At 39.5% G+C, this 23,741-nt stretch overlaps 1 protein-coding gene across 12 annotated transcripts in view; it reads right to left on the bottom strand.

Annotated features, from left to right (window-relative positions):
* NCOA7 (nuclear receptor coactivator 7) overlaps window positions 1–23,741 on the bottom strand; it is a 165,923-nt gene that overhangs the window by 83,122 nt on the left and 59,060 nt on the right. For all 12 annotated transcript variants that reach the window (XM_060616580.3, XM_060616577.3, XM_060616583.3 and 9 more), the window contains one exon: window positions 4,978–5,198. In XM_060616580.3, coding sequence (XP_060472563.3) covers window positions 4,978–5,198 — 221 coding nt within the window. The remainder of the gene's footprint in view (window positions 1–4,977; window positions 5,199–23,741) is intronic.

The following is a 23,741-nucleotide window of genomic DNA, read 5'->3' as shown; positions in this document are numbered from 1 at the left end:
CTAAGACTAAAGAATAACGTATTCCTTTAATATAGAAGAATTTAATGATATAATTCATGCCATTAAATATATTTTGATACTGTAATATGGACCAGACAAAAGATACATATGTACACATCTAGTAAGATGCACGATTATCAAACAATTCCTTAAGAGTTCACATAAATAAATATAAGTTTAAAAAGAGTCACATGCATCAGCAAATGTAAGTGCAAGCACAGAAGAGTTGACTTCGTATATTCTCGAAGCTTTGGGGCAGTATTCTTTTTGGATGTTGACCCTGTGCCATGTGCTACACTGGGTACTGGATCTAGATTTATCTGATACCATCTGCCTCAATGTAATTAATTCACTTCCTTCTCCAACTCCCCTCTGAGAAACAACAGTTTTAGAATTTGCACCATTTTGTTACAATGGGGCAACTACAATGACTCAATCTTTCCGTAACATCTTTTATAGGAATCTAACTGTTGCATTCTTGTAACTGTCAGGAGATAGCAATGAATTGTTACCCAAGGCTCACATGAGGCATAGATAAATCTAATTTAACAAAAAAAACCACAACACATTATTTTGTCAAAATATGCTTCCTTAGATTAGGTAGATGTTAGCAATGTAGAAATAGATACCTACAGAAAGTTATTATTTTCCTTCTTTATTGATTATAGAACTTCAAATTTGTCTAATGTTCTTTTTGCAAAGCCCTTGGGTTTACTCTATTATATTATTCAGTTTCTATATTTTATTACTAACACTAATATGTAAAAAAAAATGTGTAATACGTAAAAAAAATTAAGAAAACAAAACTCTCTTGCAACTTTTGTACTCAGAGAAAACGATTATCAACATACTGTTTATAGGTCCTTCCAGTCTGTTTATTATTTGTCATCCATTAACTTTTTGTGTTGACTCTGTATGTTCCCTGTTAACTTCTGTGACATGTGAGGGTTATGTACACCTGTGAGTAGCAAATTACAGGCTTTTCACCTGAAATCTAGGACCGTCTAGACAAATCCACTTGGTACCTCAAAAACATCTCCAAACATAAACACACTGAATTCTTTTTTCCTTCGTAAATTTTCCAGTTTGTCTGTTCTGGACTCTGTTCTTTTTCTCCTTCACACACTAGAATGATCACCAAATACTGCTGATTCTATGAGCAAAATATCTCCTTAAGGGGCCCTTTCCCCTCTGCCCCAGTCTCTAGCCAGTATTACTTGCCTTCAGGCTCATTTCTACCCAATGTCCTCAGATTTATCATCTTAAAACACACAATTGGGGAGTTCCCCCAATAGCTCCCTACTGATTACAGAAAAGTCCAAATCCTTAGTGTAGCTGACAAGAACCCATTTTAGTGTCTGTTCTCCCCAGGCGAGAGCCACCAGAAGAAGTAGAAATGGGATTACTCTTGATTTGAGACCTACTGCTCCACCTAGTGGTACAGAATAACATCTAGGGATGGGAGTCTAGGGAATATGCCAGGTCAGCCCTATGAGATCAAGCAAACCTGCCAACATGGGTGTTTGTCTTCTAGAGACTGATGTGAAAAGAGACAAAGAACTCTGGAATTCAATGGCCATCTAGTGGTTTTCTGTTAGCACTGAATTCTCCTAGGGAAATGCCCCAAACCTCCAAACCAGTTATCATTACCATTCTTAAGAGAAAATGAAAAGCCACGATTGCATCTCTTTACTTATTGCTACCAAATAAAAGCACAGAATAATTCTGACCCAACTATTGCACTGCCACCTATATCCTTCCAGAATTTTCATGAACTCAAACTGAAACAGTATACATTCATCTATGTATGCAAATTTAAAGAGCACCTGTAACTCAGATACTACACAAAGCTAATGACACAGGGTCCAAGTGACGATAGCCTATAAATAGGAAATCAGACAAATAAATCCATGACAAGAGTGCCGAACGAGAGTCTAAGCTGGCCACGGACAGGTAGGGCTTCCTGAGGTGATTTTGTGGTCAAGTGAGAGTTGGTTAGGTAAAGAGCAGAGTGAAGGGTACTGTTTCAGATTTAAAGGATTACACATGCAACAGAGAGCAGCACATTAAAAGCTGTCCCAGCACAGCATCTACAGCACAGCATCATGACTAAAAGAAACCTCAATCAATAGGAATCCACCAGCCTCTTTCAGGGAAACCCTACAAAGCAAAATGTCTCTGCTTGAAAAAACTTCTTAAGCAACTGCATTTACAATAAAGATGAAAAAAGATAATATTTAGGCTGCACAACTATTTAAAGCCACACATTTTCAAGTGTCCATTTCGCACGAGTCATATGTAAAAGAAGATGAGAAATGCAATTTCTTAATCCTCTTCCTCTTTTTGGAAATAAGGGATAATACTCAACACTTTAAATTTAAAAGGGAAGTCTAGTCACAAGGAAGTTTATTCAATAGGTGACGATTACAGCTTTTTATAAAATCCTAAATGGCTAGAGATTAAAAGCATCCATTAAGCTATGTAATACATGATATAATGACATTATAATCAATACATGATAGAATCACATGTGGACTGCTACAAACCACATACTTTGCACTGCAGATACCTCATCTGTCTCTGTCGGAGAAATGTCTGCCCAGTCACATTTATTACCACTGCAAAGGGAGCCCCTTATATCTTTGATGAGCACTGCCAGAAAGTTATATTAAAATGGAGACAAGATATGTCTCCCAGAAACTTTGGCATTAATTGTGACCAAACTTGGGGCCCTTGGGAGAAGTCTCTGCTACAAGAGCACATTTCATATAGTGTAATGCACCCCGTTCTCAGAGACCCCATCGTCTCTCTCTCTTAGCCTAGCAGTCTTACCTACCCTGTAACCTGTATGCCACATCAAGTTTTGGCTCTCAGTTCCCTTTCTTTTCGGAACATACCCCAGGCCTGCATGTGTGAGATGGGTGATCCCGGTAAAGCGGGATTATCACCTCCATCACACTCAAGTGGGATTATCACCTCCATTACGCTGGCTATGCTACTTTTGTTGACACAGTTTCAGATGCAATGAATATTCTGAGAAACTCTATAATACTGCAGACTCATTTTAACATTCCCCTTAACTAAAGGTGCCTGTTTGGCTCAGTTGGTGAAGCATGCAAGTGTTGATCTCAGGGTCATGAATTCAAGCCCCACACTGGGCATAGGTTACTTAAAAAAAAAAAAATCCCCTCAACTAAAACTAAGTCATGGTCTTTTTTTTTTTTTTTTTTAAACTGATGGATGCTAGACCACGTCTCCACCATTTTCTATTGCCCAGCTGATGCCACATAGTACAGGCATGTCTAGCAACACATTTAAGGATATGTCTATATACCTTAAGAAAAGCATTTCCCATACAAGGTAAGTGACCAGCCATTAGATAGATACTTATTAGGGCACACTAGGTGCTGGAGGCTGGGAACCCAAAGTTAAATGAGACACACCAACATTATGTCACTGTCATCCTTTACCCAAGATTATGTATATAAAACAAGGGTGAACGGCACCTTGTAGCTCTCAATAAACTGTTATTAGGACGACAATCATCAGTTATATGTCAATATTCTTTTATTTAAAAAAAATTTTTTTTTAAATGTTTATTTTTGAGAGAGAGAGAGAGAGTGAGACAGAGCGTGAGCAGGGGAGGGGCAGAGAGAGAGAGAGACAGAATCCGAAGCAGGCTCCAGGCTCTGAGCTGTCAGCACAGAGCCAGATGTGGGGTTCAAACCATGAACCATGAGAATATGACCTGAGCTGAAGTAGGACGCCCAACCGACTGAGCCACCCAGGCGCCCCTATCAATATTCTTTTAAAAACTATGACAGACTTTTAAAATGAAAAATACTGGGGCGCCTGGGTGGCTCAGTTGGTTGAGCGTCCGACTTCGGCTCAGGTCATGATCTCACAGCTCATGAGTTCTTTTTTTTTTTTTTTTTTTTTTTTTTTTTTTTTTTTTTTTTTTTTTTTTTTTTTTTTTTTAGTATAAGACAAGTATTTATTTGCCAGGCACACAGAAAAATGTGAGGAATAGAAATGCTTGCATACTCTTAATTTTTTGGTGTAAAAACACCTCCCCCCCTAATGTCAATATCCCTCCTATCCCCCAAATCCCTGGATCTTGGAATGAAAGCCACTCTTCCCCACCCTCCCCTCCTTCAGCCGATGTAAGTTATGCACTCAAAACAAAAAGCAATGAGCAATATAGGGTTTTACACAACAAAAAATTAGAATGTTGCAAAACTAAGTCTTCTACCGCAGGTCAAAATGTTGCTAAACATGGATATTCACACAACATGAGAGAGGGGGTTAAATGAGCCTTTATTAGAATGTTGTAGCAGTGTGTTTTGAAGGCGGCGGCCCTACAAAATAAGGATTTTAAATTAAGTCCCTAACTGCATGGATAGGAAAACTAGGGCTGGGGCTGAAGTGGGGAGCAGTGTACCCCATCTCCACATCGACACACGTGTGTGCATGCACACAGGACACCCTTGCACCTGCACAGAGACAGCCCCGTGCACAGCACACTCACGACGGCTTCTGTCTATCCTCATGGAACTGATTTTTAAAGAGTGGGAGAAACCAAAATGAAACTAAGAGCAGACCTGATCCTCTGAAAGACATTTCTGTAGACTCGAAAGAGGGTTTAAAAAAAAAAAAAAAGTCTGAAGGCGAACCCTGGCAGCATGGCCCCGCTTTAAGGAAAGGTTCTAAACTAGACCCAAACAGAAACCCTGACGTCTTGGAGGGGCAGGGGCACCTCCCCACCAGACACACCAGAGCCCAACAGGGCTGTTAGCTGTGCTAACAGCTCAGAGCCTGGAGGCTGCTTCGGATTCTGTGTCTCCCTCTCTCCCTGCCCCTAACCACTTGCATTCTGTCTCAGTCTCTTTCAAAAATAAATAAACATTAAAAATTTTAAAAATAAAATAAAATAATGAAATAAAATGAAAATACTACCAGATTGCCACCAATACTCACCAGTACTATAATATCTCTTCAGTTCTGTACGCCTGATCTCCTTTAACTGATTATTTTTTCTCTTTTTTTTCTCATCAGTGATATACTCCTCTTCCACAGCAATGTTGCACTTGTCTTGTTCTAAAATGACTGCTTTCGCATCCTCTTTTCCAGGGTGGGTCCTTGTGGCAATAGCTGAGGCTGTCTCTGCATTTTGTTTGGCCTGTTTTTTCTTTTTCAATCTAGGAATGAGGGAAAAAAGGAAAAACACTGAAGAAAGAAATGATTTTCTAGGAGAAATTATATTAGTTTCATGCTGATGGGCTTTGAAAAACTACTTAACTGATATAGAAAACACTTTATATTTCTGTTAATCACATTTTCCTCTTATTGTCTTCTTTTCTAATCACTTAAAAATTCTTATTACATGGAGTCCTGGAGATTTTCTTAATCTTATATCCTCAGTACTTACATCTCAGAAAATTATTAGGAAATCTCCAGGCCTGGGGGAAGACTAGATTCTAAATGTTGAACATTTTTTTAAATCAAAATATACAGCTGCCATGTTTGAAGTGTTACATTAAAAAAAGAGAGAGACGGGGCCCCCTGGGTGGCTCAGTCGATTGAGCGTCCGACTTCGGCTCAGGTCATGATCTCAGGGTCCATGGGCCTGAGCCCTGTGTTGGGCTCTGTGCTGACAGCTTGGAGCCTGGAGCCTTCTTTGGCTTCTGTGTTTCCCTCTCTCTTTGACCCTCCCCCAATTCATGCTCTGTCTCTCTCTTTCCCCCAAAAATAAATAATCATTAAAAAAATTTTTTTTAATTACAAAAATAAATAAAGAGAGAGAGAGAGAGTTTCAGGTTTTCAACGGTACCTTTGGACTGATGGGCAAACACATTTGTAAGAATAAATCCTTTATAACTGATTCACACACTGAGTGTAGAACTTTGGCAAGCTGGCTCAGGTCCGAGCAATTCTTTTCCTTTATACATAGATGCTAGTGGTACCGAAGAAAGAGCTGCATTTCCAGAGACAGAAAATGCCATAATGACAATATATATAGTTATCATTATCATTACCAATATCAGAGCTGACTGATACATTAGTTAACATATTTGATGTTTTCAATCCCTTACTGAGTCAAAGATGTGTAAGAGATGAAGTTTATCATAATTTGCTGAGATCCAATAACTCAAAATATTTTCCAACTGAGGTATCACTGTAATTAATTGATGTGTCACTCTGTACTTACCAGGCTTTCTGACGAATGCTTTTACCTTACCAGAATATAAAGAACAAGGGTCCTGGCCTCTACTATACATGGCAGTCTGCTCCAGTGTAAATATTTTTAATTAGGACTCTTTTTGCTTCCTTTCTGTTTACACACAGTCACTATCTCTGACACATACATGTCTATTTCCTTTGCTATCTGGAGCATTTATACAATTCAATGTTGGGCAAGGATAAAGAAATGTTTTGGGAGAAAAATGAAATACCCGCAGGAATAATACAGGGACTAAGGTCAGATTTTATGTTTCTTTGCTTTGTGACATCGAACAAATCCATTTAACAGTTTGGAGAGGTCCCTCACTGAGGCCTATTTAATTGGGTCCGATTGAGAGAATATGTGTCAACATGTAACACAAATAAACAAACTGAAATAGTAAAATATCCCCTCACATCATCACATAATGACATGAGAACTAAGCATGGTAAGATACATAATACATTCAGCTTTTGAGATAAACTCTCATATTCCAACAAAATATTTCAACTAGGCTGTAATTCATTGAACACTTAGCAAGCAGTCATGTCCTTAGACTCTAGCTGGCTAATAAATGAGCATATAGCCTAGGAGAAAGGACAGCTGGGCAAAAATCATAGATGCACATACTCCCCATCTCTTAGTTTAGCTATCTTGTTATGTTTACTTGTTAAACAAACCACAAACCAAACCAAACTGGAGATTCATAAAAAGGAGTTCTATTCAGTAGACATGTTTTTATTTTCTAACCTCAGATCCTAAATTTTTTTTTTTTTCTGGTAAGAGCGAGTAGTTCTTCACAATGTTGAGTCAGATAATGTTCCTAATAAAACAATTTCTCTCTCGATCAAGATTATTATATGTGAGACTGAAATTAGTATACAGTAACCTAGACATCATGAAGAGATTAGCACTTTGCTTAGGGAGGTCTATGCAAAGAGCTGATCTCTGTATCCAAAAAGCTGGCTATGAATGCGCTGATCTTCTTCTGATATACTGGCTTATCAAAAACATGCTTGAGATGAACCTTACTGACACTTCCAAAAATCATTCCTTCCAGGAGGAGAGAAAAGAGGTGTTAAAAATTAATTCTACACAGCCTGAGATATGTTGCTTGTTCCTCTTCTGGATTTTTCCACTTTAGGTTGATTTAAATGTCCTCATTTCACAGTCCCCATGATAATTAAACTCACTCAGATCTAGGGCACATGTTTTGATGAACAGCAGCACTCTTTGGGGACATCTCATTAGAGACTGATTTTCACACAAGGAAATAACAAAATGGGATACACTGTTTTATTCATTTGCCCCTTTTCTGCACAGACCATTAATGTCAACACATATAGCCAAAAGTAATTGTTTAAAGAAAAAATGCTAGGAAACAGCAATACCAAACTTGTTTAACAGAAAACAGAATACAATTTAATACTTCACCAGTTTTACAATCAGCTACATCTTTTGTTTTGACTAGAGTACTCATGAGAATTTATTTCTCTGGAGTTTATCAACATGGTTAGAACATTCTGATCTTGTAACTGGAAATCGGATGTGAGTTTGGGAAGCCCACTGTAAATTCTTTCTTCAAAGCATGGAAGTACATTTTTAACCCCGTGCCTAAGAGGGAAAAACTGCCATCCGATGTCTGTGGTACCGTTAATACTCTTCCAATGTTCCTGTTTAGGCCTTCTCTGTTGTTCTGCAGGTCAATATCTATCGTGGTAAGACATGCTCACAATAGGGCTTTGTTATCACTAAATTAAACTGAAAACAAAAGGTTACACAAGAACATAAACGAAGCTTTTTTTAATGACACCAAATGTACAGTTATTCATTTTGTGGACCAAAAAAAATACTTAGCAAATCATCTTTTATTTTTTTAAAGATTTGTGGGGTTTCTAAAAAAAAAATGTTTGCTTATTTATTTATTTTGAGAGAGAGCGCATGCACGCAAGGTGGGTAGGGACAGAGAGAGAGAATCTGAAGCAGGCTCCGAGCTGCTGTGGGGCTTCAACCCCAGGAACCAAGAGATCATGGCCTGAGCTGAGATCAAGAGTTGGATACCTAACCCACTGAGCCACCCTAGAGCCGCACTAGGCAAATCATCTTAAGCATATGAATGACTGTAAACAATGAGACATATTTAAATTTGATGGCTGTGAATATGAGTCCAAAACCCCACTTTTATTTTGTTATGCTGCATTTATCTTTCTTTAAAGAGATCATAATTACATAAGACAAAATTTTTTTAATGTTTACTTTTGAGAGAGAGAGATACAGAGCATGAGTGGGGGAGGGGCAGAGAGAGAGGGAGACACAGAATCTGAAGCAGGTGCCAGGCTCTGAGCTGTCAGCACAGAGCCCCACACAGGGCTTGAACCCACAAACCGTGAGATCATGACCTGAGCTGAAGTCAGATGGTTAACTGACTGAGCCACCCAGGTGCCCCACATAAAACAAATTTTACTACTCAGCAGTCTCCTCCCACTACTAAAACCAAGCCCTGTCAATTCTGTTTCCTAAATCTTTCCTTCTCAAATTCATCTTCTCTTCTTGATCTCTGCTCCTACTAAATCATTTCAGGTTTTCATCATCTCTCTGGACTATTTTTGACAAGATAATTATTCTTTGTTTTATTGTAAAAATTATACTTGTTCATATTCAAAAATATTAAAAATGCAGAAAGGTAAAAAAGAATAAAACTTAAATGAAATGTTACCACTAAGAAGCAACCACTGTTTGGGAGAGATAACAGCAAATCCAGAAGCTGGAGAAATCACACCTTCCCCGAGGGCAGAAGAATGAGGCAGTATGGCTCCGCTGTCTTGACCCTGAGCTCTTCTTTGTACCTTCCCTACCATAAAGGAATATTAAAGGACTTATTCTGGAATCTCTTGGCTTTTTTTTTTTTTTATTAAAATTGTGTGCACCTGTAGGGCACATGCACACCTCACTTTTCCCTGCTAGCACCCAACCCAGAGTTAGCAGACTTAAGAAATAAACAAGGTGATATTGCTAAAGAAAGCATTTTTAGTAGCTGGATTAAAAAACTGTTTTCCTCTGAAGCATTTTCCTTTACTAAAGGAAGTAAGCTCAGGGTTCTGGCAACAATCAGAGGCAGGGCCTTGAGCAAGTTCCTTGCTTTGTCTCTGCAGGGCTCCTCTGTTGCTTGCCCACATCCAGTGGAATGAAACAAAAAGGCATGGAATGATGAGAGAGGGCTTTCTTTAGCACCAGAGTGGAAGCTTCACAAGGGCAGGGATGTGTCTAGGTTTTGTTAAAATGCCAAACTCCCAGGGCCTCTCCATGGTACACATTAGGTGCTCAGTATTTCTTGAATGGATGAACAAACTTGAATACGTTCTGATTTGGTTGAGATCTGCTTTCCTACGAACATACCATTTCACAGTCTTCTTAATTAGCATGTTGTCAAAAGTAAACTCACATCTCCTTATTAATCTCACTTGATTTAAAAACAAAATACAGGGGCTCTTGAGTGGCTCAGTCAGGTAGGCATCCGAATTCGGCTCGGGTCATGATCTCACGGTTCATGGGTTTGGGCCCCACTGTCGGGCTCTGTGCTGACAGCTCAGAGCCTAGAGCCTGTTTCAGATGCTGTGTCTCCCTCTCTCTCTGCTACTCCCCCACTCATGTTCTGTCTCTCTCTCTCTCTCTCTCTCTCTCTCTCTCTCAAAACCAAAAATAAACATTAAAAGAAAAATAAAAAAAGAAAAGAAAATACATTAGCCACATATAATTTAAAATGTATTAAACTATAGGGGCACCCAGGTGGCTCAGTGGGTTAAGCGTCTGACTCTTGGTTTCAGCTCAGGTCATGATTTCGTGATTCGTGTGTTCAAGCCCCCATTTTGGGCTCTGCGTTAACAGTGTGGAGCCTGCTTAAGATACTCTCTCTGTCTCTCTCTCTCTCTCCCCTACACTCTCTCGCTTCCTTGCTCTCTCTCGTGAGTGCTCTCTCCCTCTCAAAATAAATAAACTTTAAAAGTAACTTAAGTGTATTAAACTATAGAGTTCTTTAATTAATATTAAATTAGTTCTATCTGACTCTTTCCCTAAGGTAAGTGCCATAGACATAAATATCTAGCACTGCATTGTCCAATATGGTAACTATGAGCCAGCCACTTGTGATTATTAGTTTAATTAAAATTAAATAAAAATTTAAAATTCAGTTCTTTAGTTGCAAGAGCCACATTTCAAGAGCTTAACAGACTAGTGGGTACTGTAGTGAGTGACAAACATATAGAACATTTCTATCATCACAGAAAGTATTGGATAGTACTGACTTACAACTACTGATTCAACAGTCAGCCCTATTAGCAAGAGACTAAGGAAAGAGCGAAGATAGATATCATTTAATATTTAGACATTTAGTGTATGCATAGGGTATATCAACAAGGGTACACATAAAAAAAAACAGTAAAGTGAGTTTCTGGCAAGAGTTAGTGGCTAGGGGGAAAGAGAGTAAGAAAAATTACTTTTCATTGTGTTCTGTTTTGTACCTTTTGGATTTTACACTGTGTATAATAGTCAGAAAAATATATTTTTTTAAGTATTTAGTTTTTGAAGTCTCTTCCCTATGACAAGAATAGTTTAACACATACTGCCAAATTTTAAAAATCAAGTTTTACTTTTTAAAGATTATTACAGAAAGTTTTAAAGAGGGTTTTCTAACAGAAACTACTACTGAGTTGACTAATGAATGAGACACCATGCTATGTACTTTATAAATATCATCCCAGCCTCACAAAAGCCCAAGGAGGCAGGCAATCTTATCTCCCTGTTACACAGAAGAAAAGGAAGGCTATGGAAACTTAGGGCCATTTCCCAAGGTCACAGGGCACAGTTAACCGGTAAAGCAGGAATTCACAAAGCCAGATGTGAGTCAATAACCTCAGGGCCTCCCCAGTCCACTCCTACAATGCTAAGGCACCTATGTATATCTTGACTTTAAAATAAAATTCACTGGGTTTTGGAAATTCTATGAACTATTTGAGGGAGAGGTGCCTGGCAATCTGGTGGGCCGAGAACATGCTTGCAGGAAGGAAAGATTTCAATTCTGGGCTTGGCTCTCCATGTAATCTGCTATGACCTTCTTTGAAAATATGACAAACCCTCTAGCACTCTTCTAAAGTAAAACAAAAGCAAGAGGCTGATGACATGATTTTCAAGCTTTGGTCTGACTCCTACAGTTTACACTTAGCTGAGATGTATGTGCTAAAGCAGTTTTGAGGTTAAAAAAAATCTTTTAGGGGCGTCTGGGTGGCTCAGTCGGTTAAGCGTCTGACTTCGACTCAGGTCACGATCTCAGTTTGTGAGTTCGAGCCTCGTGTCGGGCGCTGTGCTGACCGCTCAGAGCCTGGAGCCTGCTTCGGATTCTGTGTCTCCTTCTCTCTCTGCCCCTACCCCACTTGTGCTCTGTCTCTCAAAAAGAAATAAATATTTAAAATAAAAAATCCTTTTAAATCTAAACTGAACCTTCCCAAGACTCTGCACTCCTCTGTGCTCCCTCACACCTGAGTACATTTTCCTTCCACTGCAGCTTCCATCCTGGGAAAGTCCAGAGGCCAAGTTAGAACCACTGATATGTGAAATCACTGTATATGAACCATTCACATAAAAAGAATATTAAAAAAAAAAAAAGGTTCAAAAAAAACCATAAGGGCAGTATAGTTGTCTTTTTGCTTTTTTAAAAAAAAAATTTTGTTTTGTTTTGGTTTTATTTTCTTTGAGCACACACCTTAGTGTCTCATTTCATTCAGTTACAGCTTAAGAGGAAATGAGATTTGGTGTGTGAACTCCAAAGAATTAATGAAGAAAAGGAAGCCATACAGGAATAAAGGTTAATTCAGTATAACTTTCTAACCAAGCAATCCAATAATGGAACTGGCTGCTTCATAAAGTAGTGTTCCCCATCATTAGAAATATTCAAGCAGGTCAGGTCCAAGTTCTGACCTCCAAAACCAAATGGGACTGCCCTGCCTATTTTTTTTTCCAGATACAATTGACATAAACATATTAGTTTCAGGTGAACAACATAATGATTCGATATTAGTATATGCTGTGAAATGATCACCACAATAAGTCTAGTTAACATCCGTCACCTCATTGATGTAACATCCGTCACATCATTACAAAATTTTTTCTTGTGATTAGAACTTTTAAGATCTACTCTCTTAATAACTTTCATATATGCAATACAGTACTATTAACTATAGTTACCATACTGTAGATTACATCCCAGGATTTATTTATTTTATGACTGGAAGTCTGTACCACGTTCACCCATTTTGCCCACCCTCCAAAATACAGTTGACCCTTGACAACACAAGGGTTAGGGCCACTGACCCCCCCACAGCCAAAAATCCACATACAACTTCTGAATCCCCCAAAACCTAACTGTTAATAGCCTACTACTGACTGGAAGCCTTACTGATAACATAAACAGTCAATTAACATATTTTATATGTTATATGTATTATATACTGTATTCTTACAATAAAGAAAAGAAAATGTTATTAAGAAAATCATAAGGAAGAGAAAATACACTTACAGTACTGTACATATTTATTGAAAGAAGTCCATGGGGGTGGATGGGTGGTTCAAGTTGGTTAAGTGTCCTACTCTTGATTTTGTCTCAGGTCATGGTCAAACAGTTTGTGGTTTTCTGGTTTTGAGCCCCTACGTTGGGCTCCACACTGACAGGGCAAAGCCTGCTTGGGATTCTCTCTCTCTCTCTCTCTCTCTCTCTCTCTCTCTGCCCCTGCCCTGCTCATGCTCTCTCTCCCTCTCTCTCAAAAATAAATAAAAGGAAAGAAAGAAAGAAAGAAAAAAGAAAGGGAAAGGAAAGGAAAGGAAAGGAAGAAAGGGGGAGGAAGGAAGGAAGGAAGGAGGGAAGGAAGGAAGGGAGGAAGGAGGGAAGGAAGGAAGGGGAAGAGAGAAAGAATGGCCTCAGATGGTTTTTTGAGATGATTAAATCGAATGTGTTTTCATAAAAGGAAGGTCAGTTTTCACTTTCCACTGCAAATTTCCAACTGTGATATATGCCAAATAATATCCAACTTAAAGTCAGAGGGGGAAGACAGTTAAACAAACAAACAAACAAACAAAAGCACTCAATTAATGAAAGTTCTCTCTTAGAATTATGATCAAATAAAACCAAAAAGCTTAGGGGTAATCACCGGAAAAATATGTAGATGTACCTAATTCTAGTGCCACCCTTTGAGATAAACATTCTTTTTCCTCACTTTGTCTAATTTTGCTAATGAGATTCCCCCACCAAGAAAATTCATCAGTTAAAATGGAAATACTCTGGTTGGAAAAACCAATACAGTTAGAAAAAGAGATCCTTCAGCTCTGCGTTCAATAACTAGAGATATATCGTTATAGGTGAACACATATCCACATAATGGAATTTTTCTTGGCATCAAAAAAGAAACGCATTCTAACAAAGATTCATAAATAGAATGCCAATCAGGGACAAACCACAAAAGTTACCCTTTCTAGGATTTCTTTGGGCTATTAAAACAGGATGGGATCAGGAGATCTTCGGGGACTCTGCTAATCAAAGTGCAGGTGCCAGGAATGGATGCAAATTCTTACTCTTTCAGAGGAGACTTTGGGGTGGGTTCTTAAGGGACATTCAGAGAACCTTATATGCCCCCTTTCAGTACCGGGATGACAATGGCACTGCCACAAAATGAATGTTTACTGTGTAGAATGTTTGCCTTGTGTTTATGAAACAAGACAGGCTTTTGTTGCATATATAGATTGTCGTGTGGGAGTCTAGTTCCTTTTTCTAAGAGTCAGGATGCTGAGTCACAGCCTGAAAAAGTTACAGGGAAATCAGTGGCACTGACAATGGTAATATATAACTCGGCTATAAACTGAGGAAGGGGAGCAGAAATGGGAATGTGCTTCAGGTGATAACTGTGTGGTGCGAAGAATAATCAGCAAAGTCCTGTAAATATGGTATTTAAGTCTCAGGGATTTTACTGCTTATCAATCAAGAATAAGCTGATAAATACAGCAACAGAGAACTGAACCCAAACCTGCAAATAGAAATGTTAAGTGACAAAATATAGGGGCGCCTGGGTGGCTCCGCCGGTTAAGTGTCGACTTGATTTCAGCTCAGATTATAATTACATGGTTCATGAGTTTGAGACCCGTGTCAAGCCGCCTCATGTAGGGCTTCACTCGGAGGTTGCTTGGGATTACCTCTCCCTCTCTCTCTGCCCTTCTTCTGCTTACACATGCACATGCACACCCTCTCAAAATAAAGAAGTGACAAAGCATAAATTTTTAAATTTCTTTTGCTTTACAGTGGTATTATATATGCTTTATTTAACTTAATTTGGTTAAACTAACTGGCTGGATTAGTTCCCTATGTCTGCTCTAACAAATTACCACAAACTCAGGGGCTTAAAATAACACACATTTATTCTGACAGCTCTGGAGGTCACAAGTCCAAAATCAGCTATAGGACTGCATTCCCCACAAAGGCACTTTCCCTGCCTCTTCCAGCTTCTGGAAGCTACATTCCTTGTGGCCCCTTCCTCCAGCTTCAAAAGTCAGCAGCACAGTCTCTGGCTTACTGAAAATCACCACTGCCTGCTCTGTAGTCAAATCTCCCTCTGCCTCTTTCTTAAGTGGACACTGAGACTGCATTTCAAAGCCCACTCAGATAATCCAGGATAATCCTATCTCAAAATCTTTAACTTTTTCATTATCTTCAAGGTCTCTGTTGCTATGCAAGGTGACACTCACAAATCCAAGCATTAGGCCCTGGCTATCTTTGGTGGTGATCACTCAAGTCTACCTCACTGACTAAATTCACATTTGTAATATGAATTATTGTAAACTCATCATTATATCCCATGTCCAAATCATTAGCAGATCTAAGAAAAGTTCACGGCTGGCAATGAGTGGTTAGTAAACATAGATTTCTAAAGCAAAACCAAAAAGTTTACTCAAGACTCCTGAAACCTCAAGGTGCAATGGAAATATCACAGACATGAGCTTTCATTTTATGTTGGGTGACCTCAAAACAGCCTCTTGGAGATAGGGATATTGGAAGGAAAATTTTAACAGGCAGGATTTCTAAAGGGTTAAATCCCATTTTCATATCTGATCACTTCAATCATTACTGAAATCAGCCTTTCACTGTTTATATAATCACCTACAAAGCTGAAGAAGTCTTCCAAATATCTTCTTCTTTTATTGGAGCTTCTTAGTGTGCCCAGAAATCTTTTTAAGTCAATATTTTTAAAAATATATGTATATTTTTACTCAAAACAAATCATATGGTCAGACTCCCCAGTGATGGCACTGGGATATATTTCAGCGACATATTGAAATATCAGCATAGCAGCAATATATTTCAAGGACATGATTCCTCTAGAAAAACAGAAAAATTTTGATTTCTTGAAGCTATTTCAGCAAAACAAGCAATTAATTAAAGCAGAGATACTTGAAGTTTTCCAAGCAGAAATACAGTGATAAACAGAGGTTTTGTTCTCAGATTTTAACCTAACTCCCTGCTAACTGCTTAAACTATAGAAACATGGAGGAAAAGAAAAACTAAAAAATACAGTCCTAAAAATAATCAGTTTAGTATAAAAACTAATGCTTTCCAAAAAGCCTCATGAGTGAAACATAACATTTATGATCAGCAGAAATGTCTCGCTAAAGAAAACGATTTTGAGTGGCATAAAATTAGAATATGCTATAACTCAACTTCTCAACCTCCTTCCAACTTTTAAAATATATTCTAATAATTTTCAACTGCCTCTGAATAATTTTAGACACACACATATACTTAACTCTCTTATTATAATGCTATTTCAACGTTATAAATTAGAGGTGGCCTCATAACGCTTCCTGTCATTATAGGTACTTTCAGAAAGAATAATGTAAATCAGGTAAAAAATCTGAAAACTTATTTTGGCAGATGCTTTCAGTTTAGTTGGTTTTCATCCAATATGCCCATTCAATTTCTTTGAATATTTTTTCTGATTGGTGTAAACTGTCCATATCCTTGGGAAATGACATTGTTCAAAAATAGGATTCAGGGGGTGGAAGACTAGTAATACCTACTTTGAAATGTTTCCCTTCTAAAATTAGTGACGAACTTTGAGGTTATTCATTCAACATGTAAGGGCAAACCGAAAATGGATTTTTAAAGAAAAATCTTGGCCTTGTTTCATTTTTCTGAGGGCCAATCTGGGGCGATAACCTTCTAAACTACATGGTGGTCTTGGTTGGGCTTTTCAAAAAAGCTCAACTGGTGGTCATATCTAAAGTATACCAGTCTGCTCTTAATCATCCAAAAAGAACACCTGTGTTGTAATAACAAATAAATGCTTGGTCTTTGTCCCTCTCTGGTCTAGCATTGAACTCCTAAAAGACTTGGAATCTCCCGAGCTAAGAGTATCTTTTGTATGTTAATAAATGACTCCTGTTTGTGTGGGGAACTAAGATAGGATAGGGGCTGGTCACCACCATTAGAAGGGTGGACATTTCAGTCCCACCTCCAGCCTTCTGGGGAGGGAGAAGGGCTGGAGATTGAGTTCAATCACCCAGGCCAATAATGTAATCAATCGTGTCTATACAATGAAACTTCTGTAAAAACCTTTCGATGACGAGTTGGAGAGCTTGGTTTGGTGAACACACTGAGATGCTAGGAGGCTGGCACTCCCAGAGAGAGCAGGGAAGCTCTGTACCATCTACTCCCACACCTTGCCCTATGCATTCTCCTCCACTGGGCAGTTTCTATGTTATACCCTTTTTAATAAACTGGTAAATGTAAACAAAGCATTTTCCTGAGTTCGGTGAGTTGTCCTAGTGAATTGTCAAACCTGAGGAGGGATCACGGGAACTCCCAAATTTGTAGCCAAGTTGGTCAGAAGTAGGGGTTGACTGGGGATTCAGGACTTATGAATGGCATCTAAAGTGAGGGCAGTCTTGAGGGACTGAGACCTCAAACCAGTGGAGTCAGACACTAACTCACGGAGGTTAGTGTCAGAATTGAATTAAACAGTTGGATACCTAGTTGATGTTGAGAATCAGAGAACGCCAGACTCTAGACTTTGCCAATCTTGATGTGCCAATGTTGAGCACATCAGAGAAGATGAAAGTGAGACTGACAGCCTTGTACAAAAAACATGCAGGCTACCCTTTTCTCTGAGCAGAGATGGATGACTCAGCCTGTTGGCATGTTCTGCTTGGCCCACAAGCACTTTTTAGGACTCCAACTGGCTAACTGATGAGCATTCAAAACGGGGATATTTCACATAAAAATCTGGATTTCAGGCTCATCTTGAAGAATTAGCAGACATAACAGCACATCTCTGGGGCTCCACATGGCAAAACTGGAGCAGAGCAATAGTAGCTTCCCTCCTTGGAAAAGGCATGTGCTGTCTCCTTGCACCAGCCTTCCTTCCCTACAGCGCACTGGCACCGGAGCCTGGTGATGATCACCTATCCACTCATTTACATCACTGCTTTGGTCCCTAAGGTCAACGTTTGTATGTTTTGCTCCAGACAGCATAAAGTTTTATTCTTGGGTCAATTCAGATCATCAGAGAGCTGCAGTCTTGGACCACACTGTGCTGGCCCACTGCAAAATATCTTTTACTGAGTCATATGCTGGCATCATGCCCTCCCTCAGTACTTTCGCTGTAATAAATTGCCTTTATGAATGTTAATAACAGACATCCACATCTTTTTAGTGTTCCTTTTATGTAGGCTGTGAGGTCCTACATAATTTTAGAGTTAAGGGTGAGGAAGGGTTTTGACACCTGGGGAACCAGTATGTCCTATACTCATGAGTAGGGAGAACTATGGGAAGGAGTCCTGTTTGTTTGTTTATTTATTTATTTATAATGTTTATTTATTTTGAGAGAGAGAGAGAGAGAGAGAGAGAGAGAGCGTGAGTGGGGGAGGAGCAGACAGAGAGGGAGACACAGAATCTGAAGCAGGCTCCAGGCCCTGAGCCGTCAGCACAGAGCCCAACGCGGGGCTCAAACCCACGAACCGTGAGATCATGACCTGAGCCAAAGTCAGATGCTTAACCAACTGAGCCACCCAGGCGCCCCAGTATTCATTCATTCATTCATTCATTCATTCATTCATTTGTTTATTTTAAGTGATCTCTACACCCAGCATGAGGCTCAAACTTACCACCCAGGATCAAGAGTCGCACATTCTTCCCAATTAGCCAGGGAGGAGCCCCAAAAGGAGTGTCTTTGTAACAGTGACCATGGAAGTAGTTCTAAGTCAACTACACAACTAATAGCATGTACTTTAGGGTCAAGAAGGAAAGAGTTTGGTGAAATAGCCGACAGCCATGTAAAAGGTCAGAGAAATAGGGAAAGAGGTTTTTTGTTTATTTGTTTCATTATTATAGGGGTGCCTGGGTGGCTCAGTCAGTTAAGTGTCTGACTTTGGCTCAGGTTATGATCTCATGGTCTGTTTTTTTGAGCCCCGTGTCCGGCTCTGTGCTGACAGTTCAGAGCCTGGATCCTGCTTCGGATTCTGTATCTCCCTCTCTCTCTCTGCCCCTCTCCTGCTCTCTCTCTCTTTCTCAAAAATAAACATTAAAAAAAAAAAAACAACAGTTCCATCATATATAATGCATTTACTCCCTCTTGGAAGTTTCCTGAGAGGTAAAGTAAACATCTGATTTATTTTCTATTATTTTGTCTACTGTACTTATTTATTTGAATGTGACTTAATGCTCAGAGTGGACCAAAACAAAGCTGGTTGCATGTGGGTCACATATGTGTAGTTTGTATAAGGCATCTCAGATCCTTCTAGGATAAGGTGCGGCAGGAATGAATGAACACAGAAACAAACAAGGAAATGAACAAACATCAGTCCTGGAATAATGGATGAGGCAGGCTAATGACAGGCTCAGTTTTATCTCAATTGCATAAATTGATAAAACCCCTTAATCTGACTATGTCACATAGACTAAAAGGGACTTCATCTCAAGGGAAGTTGTTCTACACCCTTACAATGACAGAAATCAAACTCCACCCAACACGAATCTACTAATTCAACAAATAATATATTTTGAGGGGCAAGACCTAACAATTCCTCCCTCTGCCCCTTAACCCCAAATAAAGAAAACTCGACTTTCTTATTAATTCTTCTTTGCACCTAATACATCACTCGGCACACGGAGGTGAAAAAGAGTTCATTATATGCCATTAACTAAGTCATCAAGTCACCCTCTCCAACAGCAGTTTTCTACCAAGAAACTTACCCTTGGATTTTACTACACTTGTGCTGTTGTTTTGTTTTTTTTTTTTTAATAATTGTTAATAAAAGGCAAGGTAATTTCTCATAGATTTGCATTTATTTGTATAGCTTTAAGCATTCTGATCTCATGAATTCCTTTTAATTTTCATACACACTATAAAACCTTTTAAACCCTTATAATATTGGAGTAAGGGTCATCCAAATTTCCTGTGGATTTCCATGTTCCTACATTAAGCCATAAGAAAACTCAGCTGGACTGTATTTTGGCAGAGATTAAAGAAGACTTCTGAAGAAAATCAAAATGTAATAACAACAATATTGCATAAGATGGGGGGAAAATAAATGTGCTTTTAACTATTGTGGAGACTCTCTGGAGGGATTAGCCACAGTTCAAAAGAAAGTCAAATAAAGAAAAGTTTCAGTTCTGTTTGTATGGATTAGGCAATGCAGCTCCAATCAATAAAAGGAAGGTTCAATTTTTAACCCATATACACATTACAATTTCACAGTGACATGGGCAAAAACTAAAATTCAGCATATATCAACAATTACATCTTTAGTGAGACTGACTACCATACACACAAAACAGAAGGTGCTGTTCATCAGTATACTAATTCTTCTATATTCAGATATTGTTTTAGGGGAATTATATACAATGTTAAAGAAAGCATTGAACTGAGGTATTTTTTTAATTTAATTTTTTATTTTTTTAAATTTACATCCAAATTAGTTAGCATATAGTGCAACAATGATTTCAGGACTAGATTCCTTAGTGCCCCTTACCCATTTAGCCCATTCCTCTCCCACAAGCCCTCCAGTAACCCTCAGTTTGTTCTCCAGCACTGAATTGAGTTTTCAGAATTCTACATAAAGCTGTCACAATATTAAAAATTCTATATAGATAAAATAATTACCTAAGCTAATGAACAAACTGTCTTTTCCATTTTGTTTTCCAAGAAGCATAAATCATAAAGTCTCATGTAGGAAAGTTCCTTAAAATGTATTTCATCCATTTACCCAATGATGGAATTAAGTACCATATTTACAGGCCAGAAGATATTACCAGAAACTCACTGAGACACCACATATATCATTCTTTTTAAAAACTTTACCTGCAGCATCTAGTTCAGTGTCTTCACCTTAAAGATCATTGTAGTACACTTTTGTTGGCCTCCCTACAGTCTTTTTTTCTCCTTGTTTTGACATCAAGTTTCAATTTTCAGTAAATACACCCTCCTCTGCCCCACCCCCTTTTAATAGCATATCTGGGTAGGGCCCCACCCCAGCTACAGGGATGAAATACTTGACCCCAGCCAATGAAAGCACTGAGGCCCCTGGGACAGCTGCCCAGTGGCAGTGACTCCAAGAACCAGCACTTGGCCTAGGCTGGTCCAATCGCAGTGAATCTTGTATGCACCACTGGCAAACACACTTGCTTTGCCTGATGTTGCACAAGGGAGATCCTGAGTTGGCAGTGTTCATCAAGGAAAATCCGAGACGACAAAAGAGTGGAAGAGCTTGGATAGAGAGAAACTGAGTCATGATAACACTATTCAGGCATTTCTGAAGTCAAATCTAAAATTTAACCTGGACTTGTAACTAATGTGTGTCAGTCAATCCCCTAATGCCTTCTTTCCTTCCCTAAGTTAGTTTGATTTGTTTTCTGTTACTTGGGATGCTCTCCTCCTGCCCCCAACAAAGGGGGAAGAGAGTCCTATTATGGAAATTTACAAAAGAAGTAAGGTTGTTTCAGGAACCCGGGTGACTCAGTCGGTTAAGCGTCCAACTCTTGATTTCAGCTTAGGTCATGATCTCACAGTTTGTGGGTTTGAGCCCCACATCTGGCTCTGTGCTGACAGTGCGGAGCCTGCTTGGGATTCTCTCTCTCTCTCTCTCTCTCTCCCTCTCTGCTCCTCCCTTGCTCATGTTCTCTCTCAAAATAAATAAATAAATTTTAAAAAGTATTTAAGAAAATTAAAGAAGTAAGGTTGTGAAGGCCCCCAAAATGTGGACTGGCTGAGCTGGGGATGGAGGACAGCTGGGAAGTTGGCCTGCTTTGTCATGTGACAACAAAATGGATGACTCTTGTACCTTAAAACCGCATTGTGTGTCTATCAGGATGCACTATTAGAGGACTTAAGAGAATTTTTAGGATTCTAAAGTAAATTGTCCATTTCTTTCAGTCTTCAGTAAGATCTTTACAAGAAATAGACAAGCGTAGGCTTTAATTTATCCACTGAAAGTAGAGCCGGATGAAAACATATTTCTGCTAAGAGAAAATTTTTTGTGTGTGGCTTGCAACAGTTGAAAGCCTGGTGACCAGGAGTCTTGTGGAGGTGGAAAAGCAAAATTAGCTGCCCCAAACTAAAGTTAGTGCAAAAAAGTAGGGGACGCTGCTGTACTAAGGATCTGTAAGCAGCTCTCTTCTTCAGGCCCCTCCCAAATACCGCCACTTATTCCCTCTGCCAGACACACAGGATGGTGGCCAGACCGCACTGATGCAGCTAGAATACAGTCCAGGGCTCCTCAGAAGCAAATAGTCCTCCCCAACTCAGGCCACGGGTTTTTACTGCCTGGAAGCAAAGCCCCAGAGGGTAGTGCTACTCTGAAGGCTCAGGAGATGGGCTAACAGCCCACTGCTGAGAGACCAAAATTCCTGAGCCAGTTCTATCTGCATCCAAAGTCCACGGTTCTGGTTACCAGCCGAGGGAGTTTGGCCAATGACAACAGAATTAAAGCCTGCAAAAATTTTAAATGAATTGTATTGCCAGAGAAATCCCTAATTTATCAGACATAAGAACTTATAAATGCTCAGCTCCAAAGTCATCCCTGGGTCCCCAAATCTATGCCACCAGAAAAAGGGCTACTGGGGAAGTCCAGCTCCCAGGCGGGCTCCTCCTCAGTGTTGTGGGGAAAATGGACAAGAGCAAGATACTCTGAGCAGAACTTGTGGCTGCCCCAAGGCGGACCAGGGAACTGGCCCACTGCCAGAGCAGGGAAAACCTGCTGTTCCTGTTAAGCCAGACCAGGAAGTGCAGCAGACCACTGGCCACTGCGCTCCCCACCTGCTCCCTTTCCCAAAGGGGTGTTTTCACTTTGGTCCAGTCAGGGTGACTGTGAGCTGGACAACTGAATGAGCCACCAGGAAGCACTCCTGCCCTTTCCTACCCAGGAAGATAGGAGGCTGGCAGTCTTCCTGTCACTGTATAACGAGGGTCCAGGCCCACCCCACGAGTAAAGAGCTGAGAGACGGGCAGCATGCAGCGTACAAACCCAGAAGTCTACCATTCTTAATGCCACGCCTTTTCTCTCAGGCTTTTGTTGCCACTTGCATCAAAAGGAGCACTAGCTGACAGAGAAAACAATTATTACTAATAAATCAGTAAATAATATTTACAAGGTTCTTCATTATGCTGGATGCCAGAATCTGCTTCTGAAGTTTCCAGCCATCGGTCTGATTTCTTCTTCCCTTGTATCGGAGAACTGAGTCTTCTCCTCAAGGTGGGCCTCTTCAAGATGTGAAAGCAGACAGCATGCCCACCCAGCAAGTTTTCTTCTTCTTCAGGCTAGATATCTCCAGTACCTTCCATCTCTCTTCATATAAGATATGTCTGTACTCCTATTATATTTGTTGCTCTCAAATGAACATTCAGTTCGGTACCTGCAGTATCTCAACAGGTGCCTGAGCAGGGAGGCACTAAATTCCATTATCCCTTCCTTCAAGATGATAATCAGTTGCTTAGGGCTGTTAGCACGCTGTCCTAGGTGGAGTAGCCTCTTCATAAATACTGATGACTGAATGAATGGAAAAAACAAAGGGAGGAAGAGAGGGAACAAGGGAGAAAAAGGAGGAAGGGGAAACAAGAACAGAAAGGAGGGAAAGAAGGAAAATAAGAAAGGAAGACAGAAAAGTAAGGAAAGACAAAAAGACAGGAAATGGGAAGGAAGAAAGGAAGAACGAAAAACTGATGTAGACCAAGACAACCCCAAAGTAGCAACCTTTTAAAAGTATGTGTCTACAGCAAAATGGTACATCCCACCAAAAACACTATTTGTACAAATGCAAGCTGGGACATAATTCTTGGAGGGCAATTTGGAATAAGTATCTAAAAATTAACTGTACACAAACCTGTAAGTGTGTGTGTGTGTGTGTGTGTGTGTGTGTATAAATTGTGTACATAAACATAATGCAATTCAATGCAACACTGTCATAGCAAAAAATATGGAATCATCATAAAAATAC

This window comes from Panthera onca, chromosome B2 (assembly GCF_046562875.1).
Source record: "Panthera onca isolate mPanOnc1 chromosome B2, mPanOnc1 haplotype 2, whole genome shotgun sequence".
In the NCBI taxonomy this organism is placed as follows: domain Eukaryota; kingdom Metazoa; phylum Chordata; class Mammalia; order Carnivora; family Felidae; genus Panthera; species Panthera onca.
This window is presented reverse-complemented; position numbering and strand designations above follow the sequence as displayed.